At 46.2% G+C, this 26,037-nt stretch overlaps 1 protein-coding gene and 1 long non-coding RNA gene across 2 annotated transcripts in view; one reads left to right on the forward strand and one right to left on the reverse strand.

Annotated features, from left to right (window-relative positions):
- Nucleotides 1–26,037, reverse strand: part of LOC137533994 (uncharacterized) — a 116,972-nt gene that overhangs the window by 78,801 nt on the left and 12,134 nt on the right. The window contains exon 2 of the long non-coding RNA XR_011024268.1: nucleotides 16,628–16,775. This is a non-coding gene — a long non-coding RNA (uncharacterized lncRNA). The remainder of the gene's footprint in view (nucleotides 1–16,627; nucleotides 16,776–26,037) is intronic.
- LOC137533993 (peroxisomal N(1)-acetyl-spermine/spermidine oxidase-like) overlaps nucleotides 5,006–26,037 on the forward strand; it is a 180,371-nt gene continuing 159,339 nt past the window's right edge. Inside the window, exon 1 of the mRNA XM_068255323.1 lies at nucleotides 5,006–5,373. Coding sequence (XP_068111424.1) covers nucleotides 5,130–5,373 — 244 coding nt within the window. The 5' untranslated portion in view covers nucleotides 5,006–5,129. The remainder of the gene's footprint in view (nucleotides 5,374–26,037) is intronic.

Raw genomic sequence — 26,037 nt, forward strand, 5'->3', positions numbered from 1 at the left:
CCCGCAAATCCAACTTCGAGAAAATCTTAGCATTGGTGACCTGAGTGAATAAATCGTCTATCAAAGACAATGGATAGCGATTTTTTACTGTGATTTTATTCAGGCCCCGGTAATCAATGCATGGCCAAAGGCCTCCGTCTTTTTTCTTTACAAAAAAGAAACCTGCTCCGGCAGGCGACCGGGAAAGGCGAATGAAACCCTTAGCTAAGTTTTCACGGATGTACTCTTGCATGGCCACTTTTTCAGGCCCAGACAAATTGTAGAGATGACCTCTAGGGGCATACAACCAGATCAGAGATCGATGGGGCAATCGAAGGGGCGATGTGGGGGTAGTTTATCTGCAGCTTTGGGACAAAACACATCTGAAAATTCAGAATATTGTTCCGGTACTCCCTCCACATGAATCCTGGTCTGACCCAAGGTCACCCTCACTAAACAATGATGGAAGCAATGGGCTGACCAGCTTGTTAGCTGACCAGTGGCCCAATTAATCTGAGGGGAGTGAAGGTGTAACCAAGGCATGCCAAGGATGATAGTGGAGGTTGTCATGTGTAACACAAAAAAATGCAACTTCTCCCAATGCAACTTCTCCCTATGCAGCACCCCTATAGTGACTCCCACCTCTGGTGTCTGAGAGACGGTTACGTTGCAGGGGGGAATCATCCACTGCCGTAACTTGGATAGGTGGTGTTACCGGGGTGAGCGGAATACCTAATTTCTTAGCAAATTCGTAATCCATGAAATTAGCCGCTGAGCCCGAATCAACGAAGGCCTCAGTGACTTCAGATTTATCTTCCCATGTAATCGTACAAGGAAGAAGCAACCTTTTATCGTCTAGGGGTAAAAGTTGTACGCCTAGGGTATTACCCCCAACTACTCCTAGGCAGTAGCGTTTCCTGATTTCTTAGGGCAATTCTGTACTCTATGACCCCCTCTGCACAATAAAGACATAACTGCTCTGAAATCCTGCGTCTCCGCTCCACTTGAGACAACTTTGACCGGCCAATCTGCATTGGCTCGGGTGGAGGTGAAACGGGAGGAGGTGGAGTCACAGGAGGCGCAGCGTAGGACACCATCCTTACATGGTTTCTACCCCAGGTCTGTCTCTGATAGCGTAGCCTACGGTCGATCCTGATGGCCGATGAAATGGCCTCATCAATGGTCTTAGGTTCAGGCTGACTTAACATAAGATCAGAGACCTCATCTGACAACCCTGATAAGAAACAATCTAACAGGGCAAAGGTGCCCCACCTGGCTGATACTGACCACCTTCTGAATTCAGCAGCATACTCCTCGACCGGACTCTTGCCTTGACGTAACAACTTGAGCTTCCGCTCAGAAGTCGAGGCAATGTCTGGATCGTCGTAAATTATTGCAATGGCTTTAAAAAATTCATCTACAGAGGTTAGGGCTAAGTCTCCAGCGGGTAGACTGTACGCCCAGGTCTGAGAATCGCCTGATAACAAAGTCTTAATAAATGTGACCCTTTGGGCCATAGTTCCTGAAGATCTAGGTCTCAACTCAAAGTATGATAACACTGTACTCCTAAAATTTCGGAAATCAGATCTGTGACCAGAAAATTTTTCAGGTACAGGCATACGTATGTCTGTGCTAGGAGGACATCGCACTTCATCCACAGCCGTCTGGAAGGTTTGTAAAGACCCAGACAAAGCGTCAATTAACGCCCGGTGATTACCCAGCACTTAGTTGATGGTATCCACCGAAGTGGTAAGTGCGCCCAGACGGTCGGTGTGTGCGTCCATTTGCATTTTTGGTCTGGCGTTCTGTAATGATCGGTGTAACACAGAGAGGGTCTGATTACCGGTGATCTGCAGTATCACAGAGAATACAGATAATATACAGTTGTTCCCTAGACTGAGGTGTGAGGTCCTTGATCATCAACACCCAGGAACTGGTCTAGATAATAACACAGATAATATCACAGATACTGACAAGGTCTGAGTGCTACCACGTAGTGATCGCAACGCCAGACACCAGAGAAATGACCAGCACCCAGTATATATACACACAAGCGCTCTCCAGCGCCTCCCCTAAGTGCTGGACCAATGAAACCTGATAGAATTGTCAGCTGATTGGCTAGATCAGCTGACACCCTTCTGACTGTCATAAAGGCTCTGCCTCTCAGCGCACGCGTCCTTCTGAACCTGTGTGGACTATCAGTCCCAGCCACACCAGACATGTGTTGTAATGCATCTGCTGGTTTGAACGCGGGGCCAGCTGCACCGCTGTCAGAGCATGCGGCGGTTTCCCTGCGTTCAGCCATACTGCTAGTTGTAGGCCCATGCGTGCAAACCGCCGCGTCGGACGCGGAATCCGCCGCCTTGTTCACTGGGCATGCGGCGGTTTCTCCGCGCTTCGTCAGGCTAGTGGATGCAGGCCCATGCGCGCAAGCTGCCATGTTGAACGCGGAATCAGCCGCCTTACTCTGAGTACTTGCGGCGGCTTTTCCGCGTTTTCTCACACTTTTCCCCTATAAATAAGCCCAGTTTGTCTGAGAGACCTTCCTTGCTATTAGACTAGTAGCTTATTTCTGTATTTATTTTCAAACTGCTTAGCAACCTAACTTGGTGTCTACAATTGTTTTCCATATTGTAGGTGTGGCCTTGCATGTGATTTGCAGTGATGGGCGTCTGGTGAGCTTCCCAAAGAGCCTTCCAGGAATAAAAACACAAAAAGAACATGAGAGTCCCTTATGGTGTAGTATATTAAAACAAAAAAACAGTGAATAATATATTAGCAATATTACTCACAAAGGTAGGTTCAGGTTGTAAGACCAGCAAGCACAGTATCAAGCAGGTGAAGAATTCCTGCCTTCACTCAGGTCTCAAGAAGTCCTCTGTGAGCAGTTGAGTCACTCCCTTGAAGAATGTACAGTTAGACAGTCCAAAGGACTCTACCAATTCCCTCCCCCCCCCCCCCCTTTCCCCATGTGCACTTGGGGAGTGGTGGAATAAAGCTCCCAGTTTGCATGTGATTTATGCAGCGGCAGTAGTATACTAACATCACATTATTTCCCTTTTCACACATCCCAAAATGCTATTTATTTTAGCTACTGAAGCGTGGCATTAATTACAGTTGCTTAGCTAGTATTTCAAAGTCTGATGTCCCCAGCTGTATTCCATTCGGTTTTTATGGTGCCATGCTACTGACATAGCCATGATGCACATGACCTTAACATTATCGAAGTTACATTTTAATTTGCCATTTACCTGCCTATACAGTCACTTGTGCAGGTTATGTTGCAGTGTGTCATTATTCTGCTGGATGTTGATAATTATCCATAAGTTTATATAAACTCTACAAAAATGGCAACATCACTCTGTATTCCATTAACACATTAATTAAGGAGCCCTCTACCCTTTATTAACCCTTGCAGGACCCCACTACTAACTATTGCCATTTTCAGTATTATCCATTTACTATATAAGCAATCGAATGGAGGGGAGCACCAACAAGTCAAAATAGATAAATGAGTGCCTTAACCCAAAACCCAGTGCCTCCTGGGGAGCACCAATACAAAAAAGACAAACGGTTTGGCACTGCTGTGAATAATTATAGCTCTTTGTTCCATGATAAAATGGACAGCAGTGACAGACCGCTGTTTTGGAAGTTGTCTCCCTTTATCAAACTGCAAAAGCCACAATACATACAAACCCACTTTTCCATGAGTAGGCCTCATTGCAAGAACATAACTGATTCATACACCATGCTTTCTGGAGGGATTTGGGTAATAACATAGTCCCATATTCACTTTTTTTAACTTAACATGTCAACTTTATTGGAAAAGTACAAGAAAAGTTACAAAGACAGTAACTGGACGCAGTCAGTAGTGAGGATAACATCAGAGCAGAAGGATAAACAGAGGATACTTGATGTTGCTTGAACAAATTACAAAATCCCGCGTTACCAATGTACATAGAAAGAGGGAAGAATCCCTCAAGGGAGAAAGTATTCCAACAAGTGGCATGTTAAAAGGACTAACAAATAAAAGCATTAAACTTATCAACATATAAAAGCCAAGGTCCCATGGGACCCCCTATCCCCACCAGACAGCCAATACAGTAACCCACATAAAAGAAAAGTAAGAAAAAAGAGAAAATAAATGTAAAGGAGGGAGAGGCCATAGAAAGAATCTATGAGTTAGATCATCAAAGGGTTGTCAAACCCTAAGGCGAGTGCAGCATGATGTAGTCCATGTCCCATATTCACTTTTACCAACAATTAATAATCTGGGACAGAAAACTAGAGCTTTACCGTCAGTTAGGTGGAAACTCAGTGATGGTACAAAATTAAACAGCACAGAGTAATCTAATTTCAGACACCCAACATATATTTTTTAAGACACTCTTGTCTGACCAACATGCTAAGCTTTTATGAGGTAAAAATGTTGATACTGGGAAAGCAAGTCATATACTTGATCTGCAAAAGCTATTGACCCTTTTCTCAAGACAAAAAGTAATAGTAATGGGATTAAAAAAAGACCAAAGGGTCGGAACCACTGTGAATAATTACAGCTCTTTATTCCTTGACTGGACGGGCAGCAATAACAGACCGCTGTTTCGGCAGTTGTCTTCCTTTATCAAACTGCAAAAGCCACAATACATACAAAATGTGGTTTTGTATGTATTGTATGTATTGTGGCTTTTGCAGTTTGACATACTTCACATTTCCAAAAAAATGAATGTTGCGTTTGAAACGTATAATTGGTAGTTTTCATCACAACAGCATGACTGCCATGCAATGCAATACAAATAAAAAAAAACATCCCATTTTATCCCACAACAATCTAATATTTCTTTTTTCTGGAATTTGGCCGTATGTTTTAGCAAATGGCAGGCTACAACAATGTTTTGGGTTTTTTTGTAGGAAATATGGAATCAATTAAAAATTGGAAATACAAACTGTTAAAGTAATGTCAGAAGTTTTTGTCCTTGACAAGCACCCAACACATCTGCAATCTCTGGGTAATGCAATCAGCCAGGGCGTTCCCAGCCTATACTCATTGTATTTGTGAGCATAGTACTGGAGAGAGAGGAGCTTTTTCTGCATTGGACTTTACCTTACAACTTGTCATTCATACATAGAGAAGGCAACATACAGATTTAGACATGCAAATCATCAAAGCAGGAGTGAAACTCCTCCCCCTTCTGATCGCTCTGTTTGGCCACCTAGTTCTGCAGATTCCAGCACAGGAAGAAGAGAATGGTTCCCATGGGCCAGCAATTCTTGTAATCGGTGCTGGTATCTCTGGTATTGGAGCAGCTGAAAAACTGCACCAGAATGGTTTCCGCAATATCAAGGTCCTGGAGGCTACAGGGAGGACCGGAGGCCGCATATGGACCCAAAAGTTTGGTAAGAAATATGTAATGAACAACCTTATCAAACCCCTTAGAATATAGATTAATGTCACTATGAAGGCATTCTGGATATCACCTTATGACTTGGGAGTGCAAGAATTCCAAATCTCAGTCTGTCTATTCACTAATCTATTGCTGAATTATGAAAACTGGAGCAAAATTAGTTGTTGTCTTTATCAGTGAACGTCAGTCTTCAAGATGATGTAAGTTTTGTTCAAGTTTAAGAACCCCAATAGCTCTGCTGTAGGAGCTATATAAATAAAGCAACACACTAATGTGTTTCTGCAGCAACAGAGTTTAGCCAAGGCAGGACCTTTTATTTATTAATTTTAGTATTTATATAGCGCCGACATATTACACAGTGCTGTACAGAATATATTGTTTTGTCACTAACTGTCCCTCAGAGGGGCTCACAATCTAGCCCCTACTATAGTCATATGTCTATGTATGTATTGTGTAATGCATGTATCATAGTCTAGGGCCAAATGTTTTTAGGGGGTATGTTTTTGGGGTGTGGGAGGAAACCAGAGTGCCTGGAGGAAACCCACACAGGCATAGGGAGAACATACAAACTCCTTGCAGATCAATATGCTTATATAGCGCAACACAGTCCTTAACACAACCGAGGCTATGTAAACAATACTTCAATGCAGTATCCTGTCTTGCAAGCTTGTCCTTTGTTGTTAAACTTCACCGCCACCACACCAACTTAAGGAATGGGACTCACCCTTTCCTTAGACCACCATTGGTCTAATGACACATTGGGGTTATTCCCGGGTCAACCCCGACCTCTGCGATCTTTAATCTCCTCACACACGAGTCTTCCCCTTGTATTATGATGAGTTATGTACCTCCAAATAAAAACTCCTCATAGCGTAATACAGTTTTGTTAAAAGTAATACTAAAATTTTATTGCACTTACAAATTCCTCGATAGTTATCCAGCATGAGTTTTAGCGGGCTCTCCCCCGTAATGTTGGCCTCTGGTGGGCTCTCCTGTAACGTCAAGTTTCTGCAATCGGCCGCCGCGCGCTCAGCCGTCCATCCATCTCGGCATCCGCCCACCGCTCACCCTCCGTGCCACTTCCTGGGTCCCGCCCTACTAGTTTCGTCACACCAGTGACTCATCAGGAGCTGGGGCCCCGATTGGCTAGGAGTGTTTTGTATGCTACCTCCCTCCCCCGTCATAGTCTAGAGCCAATAGGCTTCTCTGATTTTCGTACATGCCAATTAGCCACGCTGTTACGTATTCCGCAATGCTTTCCGCTTTTGCCCCATACTTAAGAACGATCCCGCAAGTGAGCTTATGCTATCAGATCCCAGTCAGGGCAACCTTACGCAGAGATCCTGCTTCACATACCATTCCCATACACATACAATTTTACTCCTCATACACAAACTAAAAACTTAAATGTAAGCCCTCTTATGGGTCACCTCTACATATAATATTAACATCTATTTCTCACTGTTTGCACATAAATTAGCATCATATTTCACTTCATAAAAAATCTTTGCATAAAACTATTCATTAGACCCCCCACACATATACAATCTCCTCCAATTCCAAGTATAGGTGTACAATTTAGTCTATTCATTAGTCTATCCTTGTAACATATTTCACAGTAATAGCCAACACATTAATATCCCCCAGATTCATGTGTCCTAAAAAAAAAATTTACCAAGTCATTATCTATGTTCAAACCCTCAGGCCTCATTGTTTCCATTTCATATATATATCTAGTTTCCTCCTGAGATATTTTTTTAAGCATGTCTGTTCCCCTCCAAGCAGGTTTTATTTTCTTTATGCCACAAAATGACATTTTTTGGGGGTCACAGCTATGATTTTGCCCAAAATGCACAGGGACACTATGATTCACCCTTCCCTTTTGTATGTTTCTAGTATGTTCCCCCATTCTTTCCTTTAATTGCCTCGTTGTTCGTCCTATGTATTGAAACCCACATACACACCATAACACATATATTACATGTTTATCATTGCATGTTATAAACTGATTTATTTTGAACCTCCTCCCATTAGAAAACGATGTTACCTCCTTTCTTCTTACAGGCGTAGCTTCTCTACATGCCTTACATTTTCGGCACGGAAAGAAGCCTTTTTCCTGCCACCCCTGCATTCTATCCTGTCTCTTGGGGGGTCTACGCAGTTTGGCACCATAAGGTTCCTCAAGTTAGGTGCTTTCCTATCAGTGGCGTTCCTACCACAGGGCGCAGGGGGGCGTGGCGCACCGGGTGCCAGACAGCCAGGGGGGTGTCGCCACTAACCCCCATAGATCCGGACTGACAGGAGCCAGGAGGGGAAGAGCAGCGCTAGGAGGAGGGGTGACGGCAGGGATAGCGGCGGGGAGGGGGGACATATCCCCCCCTCCCTCATCTGGGTCCCCTCCTTCTGCCTCTCTTCTCCCCCCCCCCCCCAAAATGCGGGCAGCGGCAGTGGGCAGCGAGCAGGCGGGCGCGGAGAATACTCACGTCACTTCCGCGTATCAGCCTGGAACGCTGCGTCGCCGTCACGTGCCTCTTCTGCACCTCCAATCATTGAAGGCGCAGTAGAGGCACGTGACGGCGACGCAGCGTTCCAGGTTGATACGCGGAAGTAACGTGAGTGTTCTCCGCGCCTGCCTGCTCGCCCTGTTTGCTGCCTGCTGCCCGAAATTTTTTTTTTGGGGGGGGGGGGGATAGGCAGAAGGAGGGGACCCAGATGAGGGAGGGGGGATATGTTCCCCCCCCTTCCCCACCGCTATCCCTGCTGTCACCCCTCCTTCTAGCTACACTACGGGGGGGGGCACTATACTACCTACACTGAGGGGGGCCACTATACTACCTAAACTGGGGGCCACTATACTTCCTAAACTGGGGGCCACTATACTTCCTAAACTGGGGGCCACTATACTTCCTAAACTGGGGGCCACTATACTACCTAAATTGGGGGCCACTATACTACCTAAACTGGGGGCCACTATACTACCTAAACTGGGGGCCACTATATGGAGGCAGCTATACGGGGGGCCACTATACTAGCTACACTGGGCCTGGGGTCTCTATACTAGCTATACTGGGGGCCACTATATGAAGGCAGCTATACGGGGGCCACTATACTAGCTACGCTGGGCCTGGGGTCTCTATACTAGCTATACTGGGGGCCACTATATGGAAGCAGCTATACGGGGGCCACTATACTAGCTACGCTGGGCCTGGGGGGGGGTCACTATACTAGCTATACTGGGGGCAACTATGGGGGCCACTATACTACCTATACTGAAGGGCAGCTGTACGGGGGCCATTATATTAGCTACACTGGGGGCAGCAACACTACCTACATTGGGGGCAGCAGCTATGCTGCCTATCCTGGGGGCAACTATACTACCTTCACTGGGGGCAACTAGCTACTACCCATACTGGGGCAACTGCTAGCTACCTATACTGGGGGCAGAGGCGGCACCGGTGGGGTGCTTTGGGTGCTGAAACACCCCCTAAAATTCTCCAAGCACCCCCCAGCGTGAATTGACTTTCGGCATCTAATAGATGCCGTGTCAGTTCACCGCAGCGGCAGAGCAGGGCCATAGTAAAATGTCCGAAGCCCTGCTCTGGAGACATTGGGAGTTTCAGTTGCTGGCTGCAGAGGATCGTGGGAGCTGCGCACCAGACGGAGGCCGAAACAGGAGCTCTGCTGCAGGTGAGTAAATGTTTTTTTTGTTTTTTTTTTAATTTATATTAGCAGCCAGGTGTATCGTTTATGTTCTGAACAGGTCTGCTACACGATTGAAGTGTTTTCTGGACAGGTCTGCCACACGATTGCATGTATTTTCTGGGCAAATCTGCCGACATGATTGCATGTATTTTCTGGGCAAATCTGCCGACATGATTGCATGTATTTTCTGGGCAAATCTGTCGACATGATTGCATGTATTTTCTTGGCAAATCTGCCGACATGATTGCATGTATTTTCTGGGCAAATCTGCCGACATGATTGCATGTATTTTCTGGGCAAATCTGCCGACATGATTGCATGTATTTTCTGTGCAAATCTGCCGACATGATTGCATGTATTTTCTGGGCAAATCTGCCGACATGATTGCATGTATTTTCTGGGCAAATCTGCCGACATGATTGCATGTATTTTCTGGGCAAATCTGCCGACATGATTGCATGTATTTTCTGGGCAAATCTGCCGACATGATTGAACGTATTCTCTGGGCAAATCTGCCGACATGATTGAATGTATTCTCTGGGCAAATCTGCACACATTACGTGTATTTTCTTGAGAAAACCTGCACAAGTATGTGAATTTTCTGGGGAAAGGGTCACCAAAACTTGGGTCCACTGTCTTTGCGTTGCACTTTTAAAGGGAACCCGAGGTGAGAATAAAATTGAGGCTGCCATATTTATCTCCTTTTAAGCAATACCAGTTGCCTGGCTGGCGTGCTGGTCCTCTGGTGTGATTCAGTTCACTACTGCAGCCAAATAGATCAGCAGGGCTGGCAGGCAACTAGTATTGTTTAAAAGGAAATAAATATGGCAGCCTCCATATCACTCTCACCCGGGTTCACGTTAAATTAGTTAGCTCCGCCCTCATCTGGTCATGGCTCCGCGCGCCGCATGTTGTAGCACCAACCGTTTTTTGCCCCCCTTACTTTTTTTGGGGGGGGGGGGGGTGTCGTATAATACTCAGCACCGGGTGTCAAATGCCCTAGGTACGCCACTGTTTCCTATATACAAACCTTGGTCTTTCTGGAAGGATTCCCCTCAGCACATGGTCTGTACCCAAAATGCCCCAGTGTTTTCTCACTATTCTCTCCCAGTTCCTTTATTGGGAATTGTAATCTTTAATTATGGCCATTTGCTGTTCCCTATCACCCCCCTCATTCCCATCATCAAAAATGAATTAATTTCTATCCCTTTGTCCAATGTCATATATGTATTCATCCAACTCCTCCTCTTGATATCCTCTTTCTATAAATCTTCCCTTTAAAATACCACTCTGATATATATAATCCTCTACTTTTGTGCAGTTCCTCGTAGGAACTGCCCTTTAGGTACATTTTTTATCCATCTAGGATGGTGATTGCTTTCTATAGTTATGTATCCATTTCTATCCGTACTTTTAAAATAGCTTTTAGTGCACAATTTATTTCCATCCTTCATTATTTCTAGATCTAGAAAATGTTGGCCTCTGGTGGGCTATGAGGCCAACATTACGGGGGAGAGCCCGCTAAAACTCATGCTGGATAACTATCGAGGAATTTGTAAGTGCAATAAAATTTTAGTATTACTTTTAACAAAACTGTATTACGCTATGAGGAGTTTTTATTTGGAGGTACATAACTCATCATAATACAAGGGGAAGACTCGTGTGTGAGGAGATTAAAGATCGCAGAGGTCGGGGTTGACCCGGGAATAACCCCAATGTGTCATTAGACCAATGGTGACTTACCAAACACACAAATGGAGAAACTCACTCCCAAACAGTTCTCTGCTGCTTTATAAAGCCTGCAGGCTGCTTATAAGCCAATGAGAAGTGCACACATATATTACACCTAGCTTGCAGTGATTAATCAAACAGAAGCTGAGCAAGCCAGCCATTCAGTTGGAGAGGGCTTCAGTTGCATATAGACAATGGCTATATGACCAGCAGGGGGCACCAGCGTGCAGGATATTCCCTCTCATCTGCCCCCCTCCTAACTAAACTGCATGGGATACTACAATAAAATTAAAAACAATGGTGCATGAGCCAGCCTGGGGCCCCGGGAGGGCCTCGGGGTTTGGCTGCGCTCACATATGGTGTTAGATGCTGGTTCTGGGGCCCCGGGCAGTGAGAGTTCCCGGGGCCCCAGGCTGGCTCATGCACCATTGTTTTTAATTTTATTGTAGTATCCCTTGCAGTTTAGTTAGGAGGGGGGCAGATGAGAGGGAATATCCTGCACGCTGGTGCCCCCTGCTGGTCATATAGCCATTGTCTATATGCAACTGAAGCCCTCTCCAACTGACTGGCTGACTTGCTCAGCTTCTGTTTGATTAATCACTGCAAGCTAGGTGTAATATATGTGTGCACTTCTCATTGGCTTATAAGCAGCCTGCAGGCTTTATAAAGCAGCAGAGAACTGTTTGGGAGTGAGTTTCTCCATTTGTGTGTTTGGTAAGTTTTAGAGCAGTAGGAGACAGGCCTTGGGGGTGGCAGCTCCAAGGGTTTGGCTGCGCTCACATATGGTGTTAGATGCTGGTTCTGGGGCCCCGGGCAGTGAGAGTTCCCGGGGCCCCAGGCTGGCTCATGCACCATTGTTTTTAATTTTATTAGACCAATGGTGGTCTAAGGAAAGGGTGAGTCCCATTCCTTAAGTTGGTGTGGTGGCGGTGAAGTTTAACAACAAAGGACAAGCTTGCAAGACAGGATACTGCATTGAAGTATTGTTTACATAGCCTCGGATGTGTTAAGGACTGTGTTGCGCTATATAAGCATATTGAACTTTATTACTAGTAAAATACTGGCGCACCTTTTCTGAATTATACATAGAGCTGTGTTGGCGCACCTTAAGATAATACATTTTTCACAAACTCCTTGCAGATTGTTAAACTTGGAGGTGTAATCTCCACAGTCAGCATGCAACACATAAGCTGACGTGAAGGAGGTACACACACCAGCACAAGGAATCAGGATATCCCCAGTTTAGTGGAGGAGAGGACTGACTCCAATAGGAGATTGTGGTGCACAGAGCCGGTGCAGATCCGAACAGCCACAAACAACACTTTCGTAATAACGTCTCAGCGCAAAGTAGCGCTGAGCGCATAAACCAGGACTGAGGAGATCAGGACAGGTAGACAGAATGAACGCTTGCTTAACTAGCCACTACTTAGTGACAGCAAGCGTCCACAATAAAACAGACTGGAATGAGGTAGCCAATGCGTTTGCAGCAATGGCGTGCCTCACAAAGACAGGACAGGATAGTCAGGAAATAGCAGGATCAAGATAGATGAACGTAACACAGATAAATATACAATAAGTATGATTTCCTAGCGTATTACAATTACAGCTATCAATGAAACTATTTGTAACGTCTGACTAACATATGTATATATCGGCAATGAACCGATATATGACATAAGCAGGAACTCTGACTAAGGCTGGAGTAATACAGGGAACAGGACTCAGAAGGATTCGCTATCTCTTCGCAGAGATGAACGCAATCCACAAACAGGACCAGGAACAGGATAACTAGCTCAGCGTGCTGGAACGCTGACTAACGGAACATAGGATATAAACAGTTCGTGTACGTATATATCAGCGACACTGATGTATCAACGTAACACGAATACAAGGAAAATAATAAAATGCGCAAGTATGCGTATATATTGGCGATGAACCAATATATGACACAAGACAAGCAGAGTAACAACTTCTAGAACAAGAGCAGAACTAGGAGGACTCGCTGACCCCTTCGCAGGAGTCAGCGCAGTCCACACAGACTAGGAACGAGGTGGGGCACGGGCAGAGTAACAGACAGAATCTGAGACTATGGTAGCCCATCAAGCATTGCAGGAAGCAGTTCTTTATACTGAGGTCATCCAATGGGAGCAGACCTGCAGATTCCCACACAAGTGAATGGTAATTAATCACAGGCTGACAGCAGGAAAAGGCAGACAATGATATGCAGCCTGCAAGAAAGGGAATGCCCCTCCATTGCAGCAGACAATGTTTGTTTACACAAAAGCATATTAAACTGTCATTAACTTCAGAGCGACTGCAGATGGAATCAGCAACTAGTGTAAGTGCAAACCAAACTATGCAAGAAAATGCATGTAATGACATCAGAACTGCTTGGGTTACAATACCACTGCAGCCAGCAGTAAACGCTGCAGACATGATCATAACACAGATGTTAACCTGGCTGGGATTTGAACCAGGGACACAGTGCTGCAAGGCGAAAGCACTAACCACTACACCACCATGCTGCCCACTATTTCAAAATATTTTAAGGTGGTTGTTTGTCAATTACATTGATAAAATTCCTGTATGGAGTACTTAACATTTTACAAAAACCACGGTTTTCAAAAAATGTAAGACACAAGTATTGACATTTGTAAAAATAATTCAAACCATTGAACAGTTGGAATGTACAAAAGTGCCATAGCAGTCATAAACTAAAAAAGTACTTCTGTTAACAAGAATATTAATACACTACATGGCATCTTTTCCTCTAAATGCAGATCATATACTCTTGTCCTTTGTACAAACCTAAGGAGAAAAAGCCAGGGCCGGCTTAAGCAACAATGGGGCCCAAGGGCAAAATAAATCTGGGGGGCCCCCCAACAGATACCCCGGAACAAAAATCTGCATTAAGGGACCTTTTTTGCAGCTGGTATAGTCAGGGTGTGAAGCCACAATCGTTCGGAGCTCCACATTCTGGCTATCCCAGCATGCATGGGGACAAGGGGTTAATAAGTTTCAGGAGGGGGGACCCCACATAATTTAAAAAAAAACAATTCCCACACTCTAAACATAAAAAAACAAATCGGGAAAATAGGAAAAAAATGCCAGGGATCTTCATACAGCCATATTGCGGCTGTATAGCGATCCCTGGCCAAAGCGCTGCAGCTGCGTATGGACCCCCTGGAAACCCCATCAGGAATAGAGATGTAGCGAACGGTTCCCGAACCGTTCGCCGGCGAACATCTCTGAATACATGGGGCATTTACTACTTCCGGGTCGCTCTGACCCGGAGTAGTACGCCTGCGCTGCCCGGCGAAGCGCGTCCTAGATCGCGCTCCTGTTGCCGGGCACTTTCTGCGCATGTGCGTGATGTCATGAACGACGTCACGCACATGCGCAGAGAGTGCCCGGCAACAGGAGCGCGATCTAGGACGCGCTTCGCCGGGCAGCGCAGGCGTACTACTCCGGGTCAGAGCGACCCGGAAGTAGTAAAAGCCCCAGAGATGTTCGCCGAGCGAACAGTTCGCAACATCTCTAATCAGGAAATGTATTGCTCTTTCTTTTGATACATGTAAAATTACACTACCGTTCGGTTTGCTACTAAAAGTGACATTTACCGCATTTAAAAGTATACTTTTTTCCTTCGAAATTTTACAATCAATTTTCTCAAAAACTATAAGTTCTTTTTGAAAAATTGTTTTTTCCTCGTATTCCCAATGATCTCCTTAACATACCCTGCACATTTAGGGTTTCTAGCATTTAAGGTGGATTTGCTATTAACCATTAAAGACGGTGGGTTTTTAAATGTGTATTTTTCTTCCTCTTGTAGCCACTGGGGCCCCTAAAGGCTCTGGGGCCCTGGGGCAATTGCCTCCTTTGCCTCTATGGTAGCGCCGGCCCTGGAAAAAGCTCATCTGGCAAGCTTTTCTATTGCCTTCTGATGCATGTAGATATGGTAATGAGGTCACCTCTTCATTTTTTCCCTAACTAAGCACAGTTTGTCCAACCTTTCTTGGGAATTGAGACCTTTCATCCCGCTGATTAACTTAGTGCTCAAAACTGCATCCCATACTCCAAATGTGGCCTCACAAGTGATTTAAAGGCACACTATTAATTAACATGTTTTTTAACTTGGGATTGAGGCCCGTTTCCACTTGTGCAGTGCGGAATCGCCGCTGATTCCCCGCTGACGAAATTGCATGCGGGTGAGATTCCGCATGCGTATTTTTCCAAGATTTCGCATGCGATTTCGCATAGGTTAGTATTGATGTGATTTTAACTATGTTAATGCCTGTGTGATTTAACATTACTTTCTATGCCAAAACCGCATGTGATTTATAATCTGAATCCGAACATTTATATAGCGTATATTTTCTCCTGTCAGACTCAAAGCGCTCAAGAGCTGCAGCCACTGGGACACGCTCAGGAGGCCACCCTGCAGTGTTAGGGAGTCTTGCCTTGAACTCCTTACTGAATAGGTACTGACCCTAGCCAGAATTCGAACCCTGGTCTCCCATGTCAAAGGCAGTGCCCTGTACTCTATTCAGCCACTGATTTCCCTATACATTAGCGGTGATTCGCTTAGCGTTGTGCGTTATGCGAATTCTGCGGGGTCTACCGTGCAGATTTTTTCTGCACAGAAAAATGCTCAGAAATCCTGACAAGTGGAAACAGGCCCATCCACTTGTATTGACTATGCGAATCTGTATGCAGAAAACACATGCAGATTCACTCTAGTGGAAACGGGCCCTGAGAGAGTTCCTGAAGTGCTGGTAAATAATGATGTATACATTTCACTTGCTTATCTGTTTTGTTTACTGTATCAAATTCCTTTCACTCTTAACTGACGGTAAGTCTGCTCAAATCTGATGGCTGAGTGAACCATGAGGGGAGGGGAGAATTCCCTCACAATACATCTGTTAACCCTGTGTGTGAGAAAGCTCTCAGCAGCTGCCTGTCTCTGACTGAGCGGTCTGCACTGAGCAGAGGAAATGTAACTTGTTATAAACATTTGTGATTGTCTGTGAAACCTGACACCACAGCTTTTCATACTTTTCTTTGCTTTCAGAGAAAAACACTCTGTAGTGTGATATGCAAAAAAAAAAAAAAAAAGAAACAACAATGGCTGCGCATCGAAGCAGACACCCCTTTTGCAGCTCCGTGAAGCTGGCCCCCCTACAATCAGCACAAAAAAAATTCCATCATGATTGATTAGTGCTACATTTGTGCCCATTTGTGCTGTAAAAATTAAGATTTGTGCTGGTTTAATTTTGAAGATAATAGCACTTGTTATTTCCAAAACAATACCATCACTGAGCCCCCATACAACAGCCTACAGACATAAAACCTTAGATATGGTATGGGTGGGTAGTGCTGTGCGTGTGCTCATTTGTGATGCAAACATCATCTTAGATATGGTATGGGTGGGTAGTGCTGTGCGTGTGCTCATTTGTGATGCAAACATCATCTTTCTATCTTTTATAGTTTTTGAGATATTCACATTTTATAAAGATAATAATAGAAAATTGAAACAGCGCTCGCAATCTACCCGACAGCCGTGTTAGGTGCTATCAAAGTCCCACAACGCACTCTATTAACACAAGATTCTGCTCAGATACTTTATATACTGATAGTCCTCAGTCTATAATAAATTTAATACACAGTCCTTTGAAATATCGTTGTTATGGAAGTGCAGTGAGACACACTAGGTTACACTAGTTGAATCAATAGCAGCAAGACAGTCCGTGCTCTTCCTTCAATGTAGTAATCAATTATGTTGGTAAATAAGCCCCCTTAGGGTACATACTCACCAGATCCTAAGGTCTAGCGACCAATTCTCACATCCGGGGTGTAGGCCCCCCCGTCGCCTCTCGGGCACCGTGTCAGTGGTCCAGATGACTCCTCGTCTGGCTTGTACTCACTCCTGGAGGGGTGACCAGCTTCCTGATGTGGTTGTAGCTTGTAAAAATATGTAAAAAATGTCAGAGGATAAGCCTCTAATAGTGCATTACTTCTTTAATAAAATAATCCATAAACGTCCATAAAATCAATATGACGGTACTAAAGCGGGTAGGTTACACAGCTAGGGTAGGAGGAGTTAGCTCCCGGGCGGCCCGCTCACTTCCCACTCTCGTGTTACCACGCTCTGCCGTCGTTAAACTTGCGCTCTGTGCAACGACGCCGCTGGTAGTTCAAACCGACCGGGCTCACGCTGTCGCGTACATCCAAGGTGACGTCACACGGAGGCTCCTCCCTACGCGTTTCGCTGCGTACAACTCATCAGGGGCTACTCCCAGTGACATCTTCCAAGCCCTATAAAGTCTAAAGCCCTCCCCTCGGTCCTCCAGGAGGTAACTCCTCCCTTACATGCTAACTCACGCGACTTCACTGTCGCCATGACAACCCTCCAAGCATTCCCTCTACTCATAGAGGTCACAGTCGCACTCTGTGACGTCCTCTCAATCCACTAGATGGAAATGAGTGGTCTACATTCGCTTTGGTGGAACACTAAACAGGAAGTCTTAAGATCAATTGCTAATACCAATATAGGACTACAATATAACTTTAAAGTGACATGTGCAACATTATCATATATACATTTAATTAGAGATCTAAGATAAAGACATCATTATTTCCAATCAGAGATATAATAACTGAGGCTGACACTAATTCTATAATTAAAAATTACCACATCATTGATTGAAAAGTACATAGTACCCAATTAAGCATTATTCAAAAAGCAATATCTATGTCAATATTAATTCCTTTTGGTTCAAGAGTGTCTATTTCATATATCCATTTGGTCTCCCTCCTGGATAATTCACATATTCTATTGCATCCCCGCCATGATGGATTCAATTTCTCTATCCCACACATTTTCAGTCTACTCAACCTACAATCATGTCTTTTGACAAAGTGCCGTGGGACACTGATTGATATGTCCTTTCTCAATTTTATATTTATGTTCCCCCAGCCGGGTCTTCAATTCCCTCCCCGTCTGCCCCACATATTGTTTTCCACACTAGCAACTCAAACAATAAATGACATATTTGGTGCTACATGTGATAAATCCTTTGATCTTAAAACTTCATCCAGTGCTAGAAGAAGTGATGGTGGTGGTTCTGGTTGTTAACCCGGCCTGACATAAACTGCATGACCTGCAGGGGTAAAAACCATCCTTCTGCCATGGATGTTGTGGTCTTTGTGGGGGATTTACACAGCTGGGGGCTAGTATAGATTTCAAGTTGTTGGCTCGTCTGTATATGAATTTAGGCCTGTATGGCATGACAGGCCCCATCTTCACATCTACCTTTAATATATTCCAATGCCGGTTAATTATTTTTTCTATATCTCTGTATTGCTGACTAAAACTAGTGAGGAACTGAAAAGCAATGCCCTCTTGTCTTCTGGTTCTATTCTGCAACACCTGCTGCCTTGGCAGGAAGGCTACTCTCATTCTTTCCTGCTCAATACTTTCCATAATGTAGCCTCTATCCAGAAACCTTTTTTCCAATATTTGCGATTTAAAACCAGAACCACCACCAACCTCTGAGGCCCTCACAGAGCAGCTGTATTTGTACTGACATTAGATTACACACAGGTGCACTCTATTTAGTTATTAGCACTCATGAGGCAATGTCTATAGGCAACTGACTGCAACAACACCGTGAAGTCCAAAGAACACACAAGACAGGTCAGGGATCAAGTTATTTAGGAAATGTAAAGCAGGCGTAGGCTACAAAAAGATTTCCAAAGCCTTGGACATCCCACGGAGCACTGTTCAAGCGATCATTAAGAAATGGAAGGAGTATGGCACAACTGTAAACCTACCAAGACAAGGCCATCCACCTAAACTCACAGGCCGAACAAGGAGAGCGCTGATCAGAAATGCAGTCAAGAGGCCCATGGTGACTCTGGGCGAGCTTCAGAGATCTACAGCTCAGGTGGGAGACTCTGTCCATAGGACAACTATTAGTCATGCACTGTAAAGTTGGCCTTTATGGAAGAGTGGCAAGAAGAAAGGCATTGTTAACAGAAAGCATAAGAAGTCCCGTTTGCAGTTTGCCACAAGCCATGTGGGGGACACAGCAACCATGTGGAAGAAGGTGCTCTAGTCAGATGAGACCAAAATGGAACTTTTTGGCCAAAATGCAAAACGCTATGTGTGGCGGAAAACTAACACTGCACATCACTCTGAACACACCATCCCCACTGTCAAATATGGTGGTGGCAGCATCATGCTCGGGGGGTGCATCTCTTCAGCAGGGACAGGGAAGCTGGTCAGAGTTGATAGGAAGATGAATGGAGCCAAATACAGGGCAAACTTGGAAGAAAACCTCTTGGAGACTGCAAAAGACTTGAGACTGGGGTGGAGGTTCACCTTCCAGCAGGACAATGACCCTAAACATAAAGCCAGGGCAACAATGGAATGGTTTAAAACTAGTGATGGGACGAATCCACAATTTCTTCGAATCCGAATCCGGATCCGAATCTAGAAAGGTTCTCGAATATCTCGAACCTTTCGAATCCCGAATCTAACGAATCCTGCACATAAAAATTGTGCGATCCGTGGTATAGTTGACCGCAGTATAGGTACCCAGGCATAGGTAGCGAGGTAAAGGTGCCTTAAGTATAGCTAGCTAGGTATGGGTGCCTTTAATATTGGTAGCTTTCAGTATAGGTAGCACAGTACATGTGCTTTCAGTATTGGTAGGTAACTAGGTATAGGGGCCTTCAGTATAGGTAGCAGGGTTTATGGGCCTTCAGTATAGGTAGCAGGGTATATGGGCCTTCAGTATAGGTAGCAGGGTATATGGGCCTTCAGTATAGGTAGCAGGGTATATGGGCCTTCAGTATAGGTAGTAGGGTATATGGGCCTTCAGTATAGGTAGCAGGGTATATGGGCCTTCAGTATAGGTAGCAGGGTATATGGGCCTTCAGTATAGGTAGCAGGGTATATGGGCCTTCAGTATAGGTAGCAGGGTATATGGGCCTTCAGTATAGGTAGCAGGGTATATGGGCCTTCAGTATAGGTAGCAGGGTATATGGGCCTTCAGTATAGGTAGCAGGGTATATGGGCCTTCAGTATCGGTAGCAAGGTACATGTGCCTTCAGTATCGGTAGCAAGGTATAGGGGCCTTCAGTATAGGTAGCAGGGTATATGTGCCTTAAGTATAGGTAGCAGGGTATATGTGCCTTCAGTATAGGTAGGTAGCTAGGTATAGGGGCCTTCAGTATAGGTAGTAAGGTACATGTGCCTTCAGTGTAGGTAGGTAGGTAGGTAGGTAAAGGGACCTTCAGTATAGGTAGCAGGGTATAGGGCCTTAAGTATAGGTAGGTATGTAGGTAGGTAGGTATAGGGGCCTTTAGGTAGGTAGGTAGGTAAAGGGACCTTCAGTATAGGTAGCAGGGTATAGGGCCTTAAGTATAGGTAAGTATGTAGGTAGGCAGGTATAGGTGCCTTTAGGTAGGTAGGTACGTATAGGGGGCCTGTAGGTAGGTAGGTAGGTATTGAGGCCTGTAGGTAGGTATAGTGGCCTGTAGGTAGGTATAGGGGCCTTTAGGTAGGTAGGTAGGTATAGGGGCCTTTAGGTAGGTAGGTAGGTACGTATAGGGGGCCTTTAGGTAGGTATAGGGGGCCTTTAGGTAGGTGGGTATAGCGGCCTGTAGGTAGGTAGGTAGGTAGGTATAGCAGCCTGTAGGTAGGTAAGGATAGTGGCCGGTAGGTAGGTATAGTGGCCTGTAGGTAGGTAGGTATAGCAGCCTGTAGGTAGGTAGGTAGGTAGGTATAGCAGCCTGTAGGTAGGTAAGGATAGTGGCCGGTAGGTAGGTAGGTATAGTGGCCTGTAGGTAGGTATAGTTGCCTGTAGGTAGGTATAGTATCCGGTAGGTAGGTAGGTATAGGTGCCTTTAGGTAGGTAGGTAGGTATAGGGGGCCTGTAGGTAGGTGGGTAGGTAGGTAGGTATTGAGGCCTGTAGGTAGGTATAGTGGCCTGTAGGTAGGTATAGGGGCCATTAGGTAGGTAGGTAGGTATAGGGGCCTTTAGGTAGGTAGGTATAGGGGCCTTTAGGTAGGCAGGTAGGTGCGTATAGGGGGCCTTTAGGTAGGTATAGGGGCCTGTAGGTAGGTAGGTATAGCGGCCTGTAGGTAGGTAGGGATAGTGTTAGGTCGATCGGTAGGTAGATAGAAGCCCCCTCCTCCGCCAACCCCCCCACGTCCCCCTCCGTCCCCCGTGCCTCCTCCGCTTACCCCTGCATAAGAATCTACTCACCTTTCCCGTGGAGCGCAGAGCGGCAGACCTCTTCGTTACTTCCCTGTTCCCTCTAGTGGCCGGACCGGCTCTTACTGATGACGTTATTGTAAGAGCCGGTCACTAGGGGGAACCAGGAAGTCGGCGAGAGGTCTGCCGCTCTGCGCTCCGCTATGGATAGGTGAGTGGATGCGGGCAGGGGAGGCGAGCGGAGGAGGCGCGGGGGGTCGGAGGAGGTCGGAGGAGGACGAGTGCGAGCGGCGGATGCGCGGCGATGCGGCGTCGGGATTCGGCGGATTCGTATAGTGGAAAATGGCGTCGGGATTCGAATCCACGAATCTCGAATATTTTCTAATATTCGAGGGATTCGTGGATTCGCCGGATTCGTCGTCCCACCCCTATTTAAAACAAAACATATCTATGTGTTAGAATGGCCCAGGCAAAGTCCAGATCTAAATCCAATCGAGAATCTGTGGCAAGATCTGAAAAATGCTGTTCACAAACGCTGTCCATCTAATCTGACTGAGCTGGAGCTTTGCAAAGAAGAATGAGCAAGGATTTCAGTCTCTAGATGTGCAAAGCTGGTAGAGACATACCCTAAAAGACTGGCAGCTGTAATTGCAGCAAAAGGTGGTTCTACAAAGTATTGACTCAGGGGGCCGAATAATTGCGCACACCCCACTTTACAGTTATTTATTTGTAAAAAATGTTTGGAATGATGTATGATTTTCGATCCACCTCTCACATGTCCACCACTTTGTATTGGTCTTTCAAGTGGAATTCCAATAAAATTGATGCATGTTTGTGGCAGTAATGTGACAAAATGTGGAAAACTTCAAGGGGGCCGAATACTTTTGCAACCCACTGTATAAGTAGATAAATACTAGTTCTACATACATAACAAATGTATTGTGCTATACACATAATGATTCCTGTGAATTTTATAAAGGAAAAGCAGAAAATCCTATTCTAGGCAGTGGCTATCTTGGCTAAGCCAATACTGACATCATATCCTCCCTGACTCTTGTACTCCCCCGCCCCTTCTCTTGTTCATTGTATATTAATTAGTAAAGATGTCGTAGTAGTGGCGAACGGTTCCCGGCGAACTTCGGTGGTTTGCGTGGAAGTTCGATTCGCCCCCATAGTGCATCATTAGGGTCAACTTTGACCCTCTACATCACAGTCAGCAGGCACATTATAGCCAATCAGGCTAAACTCCCTCTTGGAGCCCCCCCCCCCCCTCTTATAAAAGGCAGGCAGCATCAGGCTTTTCACTCACTCGTGTCCCTGCAGTAATTAGAGAAGGGAGAGCTGCTGTGCAGAGACCTATAGGGAAAGCTTAGGTATGCTCTTGTAGGCTTCTTAGCTCGGTCCTTGCTGATTCTTATTGCTAAAAAAGCACCCCTCAACAGCTCTTTTGAGAGCTAATCTTGTTCTTGTGATTGTGTGTGTGTGTGTGTGTGTGTGTGTGTGTGTGTGTGTGTGTGTGTGTGTGTGTGTGTGTGTCCCACAGACACTTGTGTTGCATAGACAGCCTTGGAAATTCCTACTGTGTGTACCACTGCCAGGCCCATCACATTCAGTGACTACCTGTGTGTGTGACAGGTGCACATTGTAATACCCATCACTGCATATACCTACCTGTTGTTCACAGTGCACCCACCTACCTACGTGAGCGCACGCAGTGTCACTGTGCCTGTCCGGTACCTGTCTATGTGGGACAGGTGCACATTGTAATACCCATTACTGCATATACCTACCTGTTGTTCACTTCAGTGCACCCACCTACCTACGTGAGGGCACGCAGTGTCACTGTGTCTGTCCAGGGACTGTCTGTGTGTGACAGGTGCACATTATAATACCCATCACTGCATATACCTACCTGTTGTTCACTTCAGAGCACCCACCTACCTACGTGTGCCCACGTAGTGTGATATTTAATACCACCAGACACTGTACCTGTTCACGGTACGTGTGTGTGACAGGTGCACATTTGTAATACCCATCACTGCATATACCTACCTGTTGTGTTCAGTGTACCCACCTACCTACGTGAGCGCACGCAGTGTGATATTTAATACTACCAGTCACTGTACCTGTTCACGGTATGTGTGTGTGACAGGTGCACATTTGTAATACCCATCACTGCATATACCTACCTGTTGTGTTCAGTGCACCCACCTACCTACGTGAGTGCACGCAGTGTGATATACCACTCCGTGCATACCTGTTAACTGTACCTGTGTGACTGCACATTGTGTTAGTCAAGTCAGTGCATACCTTTCACTTCATCCCCCCCCCCCCCCCCCTGATATGGACAAAACGGAGAAAACAGGTAGAGGAAGAGGCAGACCCAGAGGAAGGCCGCCCGGCAGGTCTGTGCGAGGTCGTGCTGATGTGACTTTGTGCGGCCCTGGACCAAAGTACAGTGCTCAAAAGAAGGCACGTCCCATCAACTCCCAAGATTGTCAGTACGTGGTTGACTATTTAACACAGAACACCTCATCTTTCGCAGCCACCAGTGCTACTACAAGCACCACATCCGCTGCATTTGACAGTTCACAGGAGTTATTTGGTGGGAAAATCACTGATGCACAGCCATTATTGTTACAACCAGATGAAGGCGCTAAGCAAGTTACACCACCTCATATGTCTGAGTTAGGCGCCACTATGGACATAACATGTGAGGAGGAGGAGGAGGATGAAGTACCTGCTGTTAGTGTAGTTTTGGTGGTGTCTGAGGCAAGCGAAGCTGGGCAGGATGATTATGATGATGACGATGATACGGATGCCACGTGGGTTCCTAAGAGATGAGATGACCAAGGGGACAGTTCAGAGGGGGAGTCAGAGAGGAGTAGGAGGAGACAAGTTGCTGAAAGAAGCAGGGGGAGCTCGTCATCAGAAACAGCTGGTGTCAGTGTCCGGCGCCATGTATCGCCACCTATGGACAGCCAGCCAACATGCCCTTCAACGTCAGCTGCTGATGCCACCATAGTGCCATCACCCCAGGGGGGCTCAGCGGTTTGGAAATTTTTTAATGTGTCTGCCTCAGATCAAAGCAATGTTCTTTTTGCCTCCAAAAATTGAGCCATGGAAAGGCCAACACCCACTTAGGGACAACTGCCTTACGAAGGCACATGCAGAAAAGGCACAAACTGCAATGGGGAGAGCACCAGAGGAAAAGCAGCACACAAAAGAAAAGCCACCCTCCTTCTTCTCTTCCTCCTTCAGGTGCATTATCTTCTTCAGCCGCTTTCTCCCTTGCACCTTCACAGCCACCCTCCTCCACCCCACCTCTGACCTTGAGCAGTTCCTGCTCCTCTGCCCACAGCAGCAGTCAGGTGTCCATGAGAGAAATCTTTGAGCGGAAGAAGCCAATTTCTGCCAGTCACCCCCTTGCCCGGCGTCTGACAGCTGGCTTGGTGAAACTGTTAGCTAGCCAGCTGTTACCATGCCAGGTGGTGGACTCTGAGGCCTTCCATAAATTTGTGGCCTTTGGGACACCGCAGTGGAAGATACCAGGCCGCAATTATTTCTCTAAAAAGGCGATACCCAAACTGTACCGTGAAGTTGAGAGGCAAGTGGTGTCCTCTCTGGCACACAGCGTTGAGTCAAGGGTTCACCTGACCATGGATGCCTGGTCTGCCAAGCACGGTCAGGGCAGGTACATTACTTACACAGCCCATTGGGTCAACCTGGTGACCGATGGCAAGCAAGGAGTACGTGGCTGTACAGCGGACCAACTTGTGACACCTCCACGGCTTGCAGGCAGGTTTCCTGCCACCTCCTCTTCTCCTGCTACATCCTCTTCACTGTTGTCCTCCTCCTTGGCTGAGTGGCAGTTCAACTCTACTGGTGCTGTGATCTTCTCTCCAGCTACACAGCCCCAGCTCCCCAGGGCCTATGCTGCATGCCAGGTACGACGGTGTCATGCCATCTTAGACATGTCTTTCCTCAAAGCGAAGAGTCACACTGGAGCAGCTCTCCTGGCTGCTCTTAACAAACAGGTGGGTCAGTGGCTGACCCCGTCTCAGCTGGAGATCGGCAATGTGGTGTGTGACAATGGCAGCAATCTCATTTCCGCTTTGAATTTGGGAAAGCTGACACATGGCACATGTGCTGAATCTAGTCATTCAAAGATTTGTGTCAAAGTACCCAGGCTTAGAGAACGTCCTGAAGCAGGCCAGGAAGTTGTGTGGGCATTTCAAGCGGTCTTACACGCCCATGGCACGCTTTGCCAGTATTCAGCGGAGAAATAAGTTGCCGGTGAGACGCCTGATTTGCGATAGCCCGACTCGCTGGAATTCGATCCTCCTTATGTTTTCCCACCTGTTACAACAGGAGAAAGCTGTCACCCAGTACCTCTACAACTACAGTAGAAGGACATAGTCTGGAGAGATGGGGATGTTCTGGCCCAACAACTGGACACTCATGCGAAATGCCGTTTGAGGAGGTGACCAACCTGGTGAGTCGCAGTGAAGGCACCATCAGCGACTTGATCCCGTACGGTTACTTCCTGGAGCATGCTGTGCGTAGAGTGGTGTATCAAGCTGTGGAGGAGCGTGAACAGGAACAGTTACAGGAGGAAGCATTGTGGGATCAATTCTCATCAGAACCAGATGTTTCCTCAACACCTGCGGCAGCACAGAGGGGGGAGGAGCAGAACAAGCTGTCAACTATGCTTTACAATGCGTTTAAGGGTGATGTCACAGCACAACGCAATAAAGGTACCACTGCCAGTAATCCTTCTACCATGTCCACGCAGGCAAGGACAGGACGCTCCAGCGATCTCATGGTGATATCGGACATGCAAACATTCTTTAGTCCAACACCTCGCCTTAGCTCTTCCGGATCCACCCTCCACCAACGCCTGGACCGGTAGGTAGCTAACTACCTGGCCTTAAGTGTGGATGTAGACACTGTGAGCAGCGATGAACCCTTGGACTACTGGGTGTGCAGGCTTGACCTGT

Source organism: Hyperolius riggenbachi, chromosome 10 (genome assembly GCF_040937935.1).
Source record: "Hyperolius riggenbachi isolate aHypRig1 chromosome 10, aHypRig1.pri, whole genome shotgun sequence".
Lineage (NCBI taxonomy): Eukaryota > Metazoa > Chordata > Amphibia > Anura > Hyperoliidae > Hyperolius > Hyperolius riggenbachi.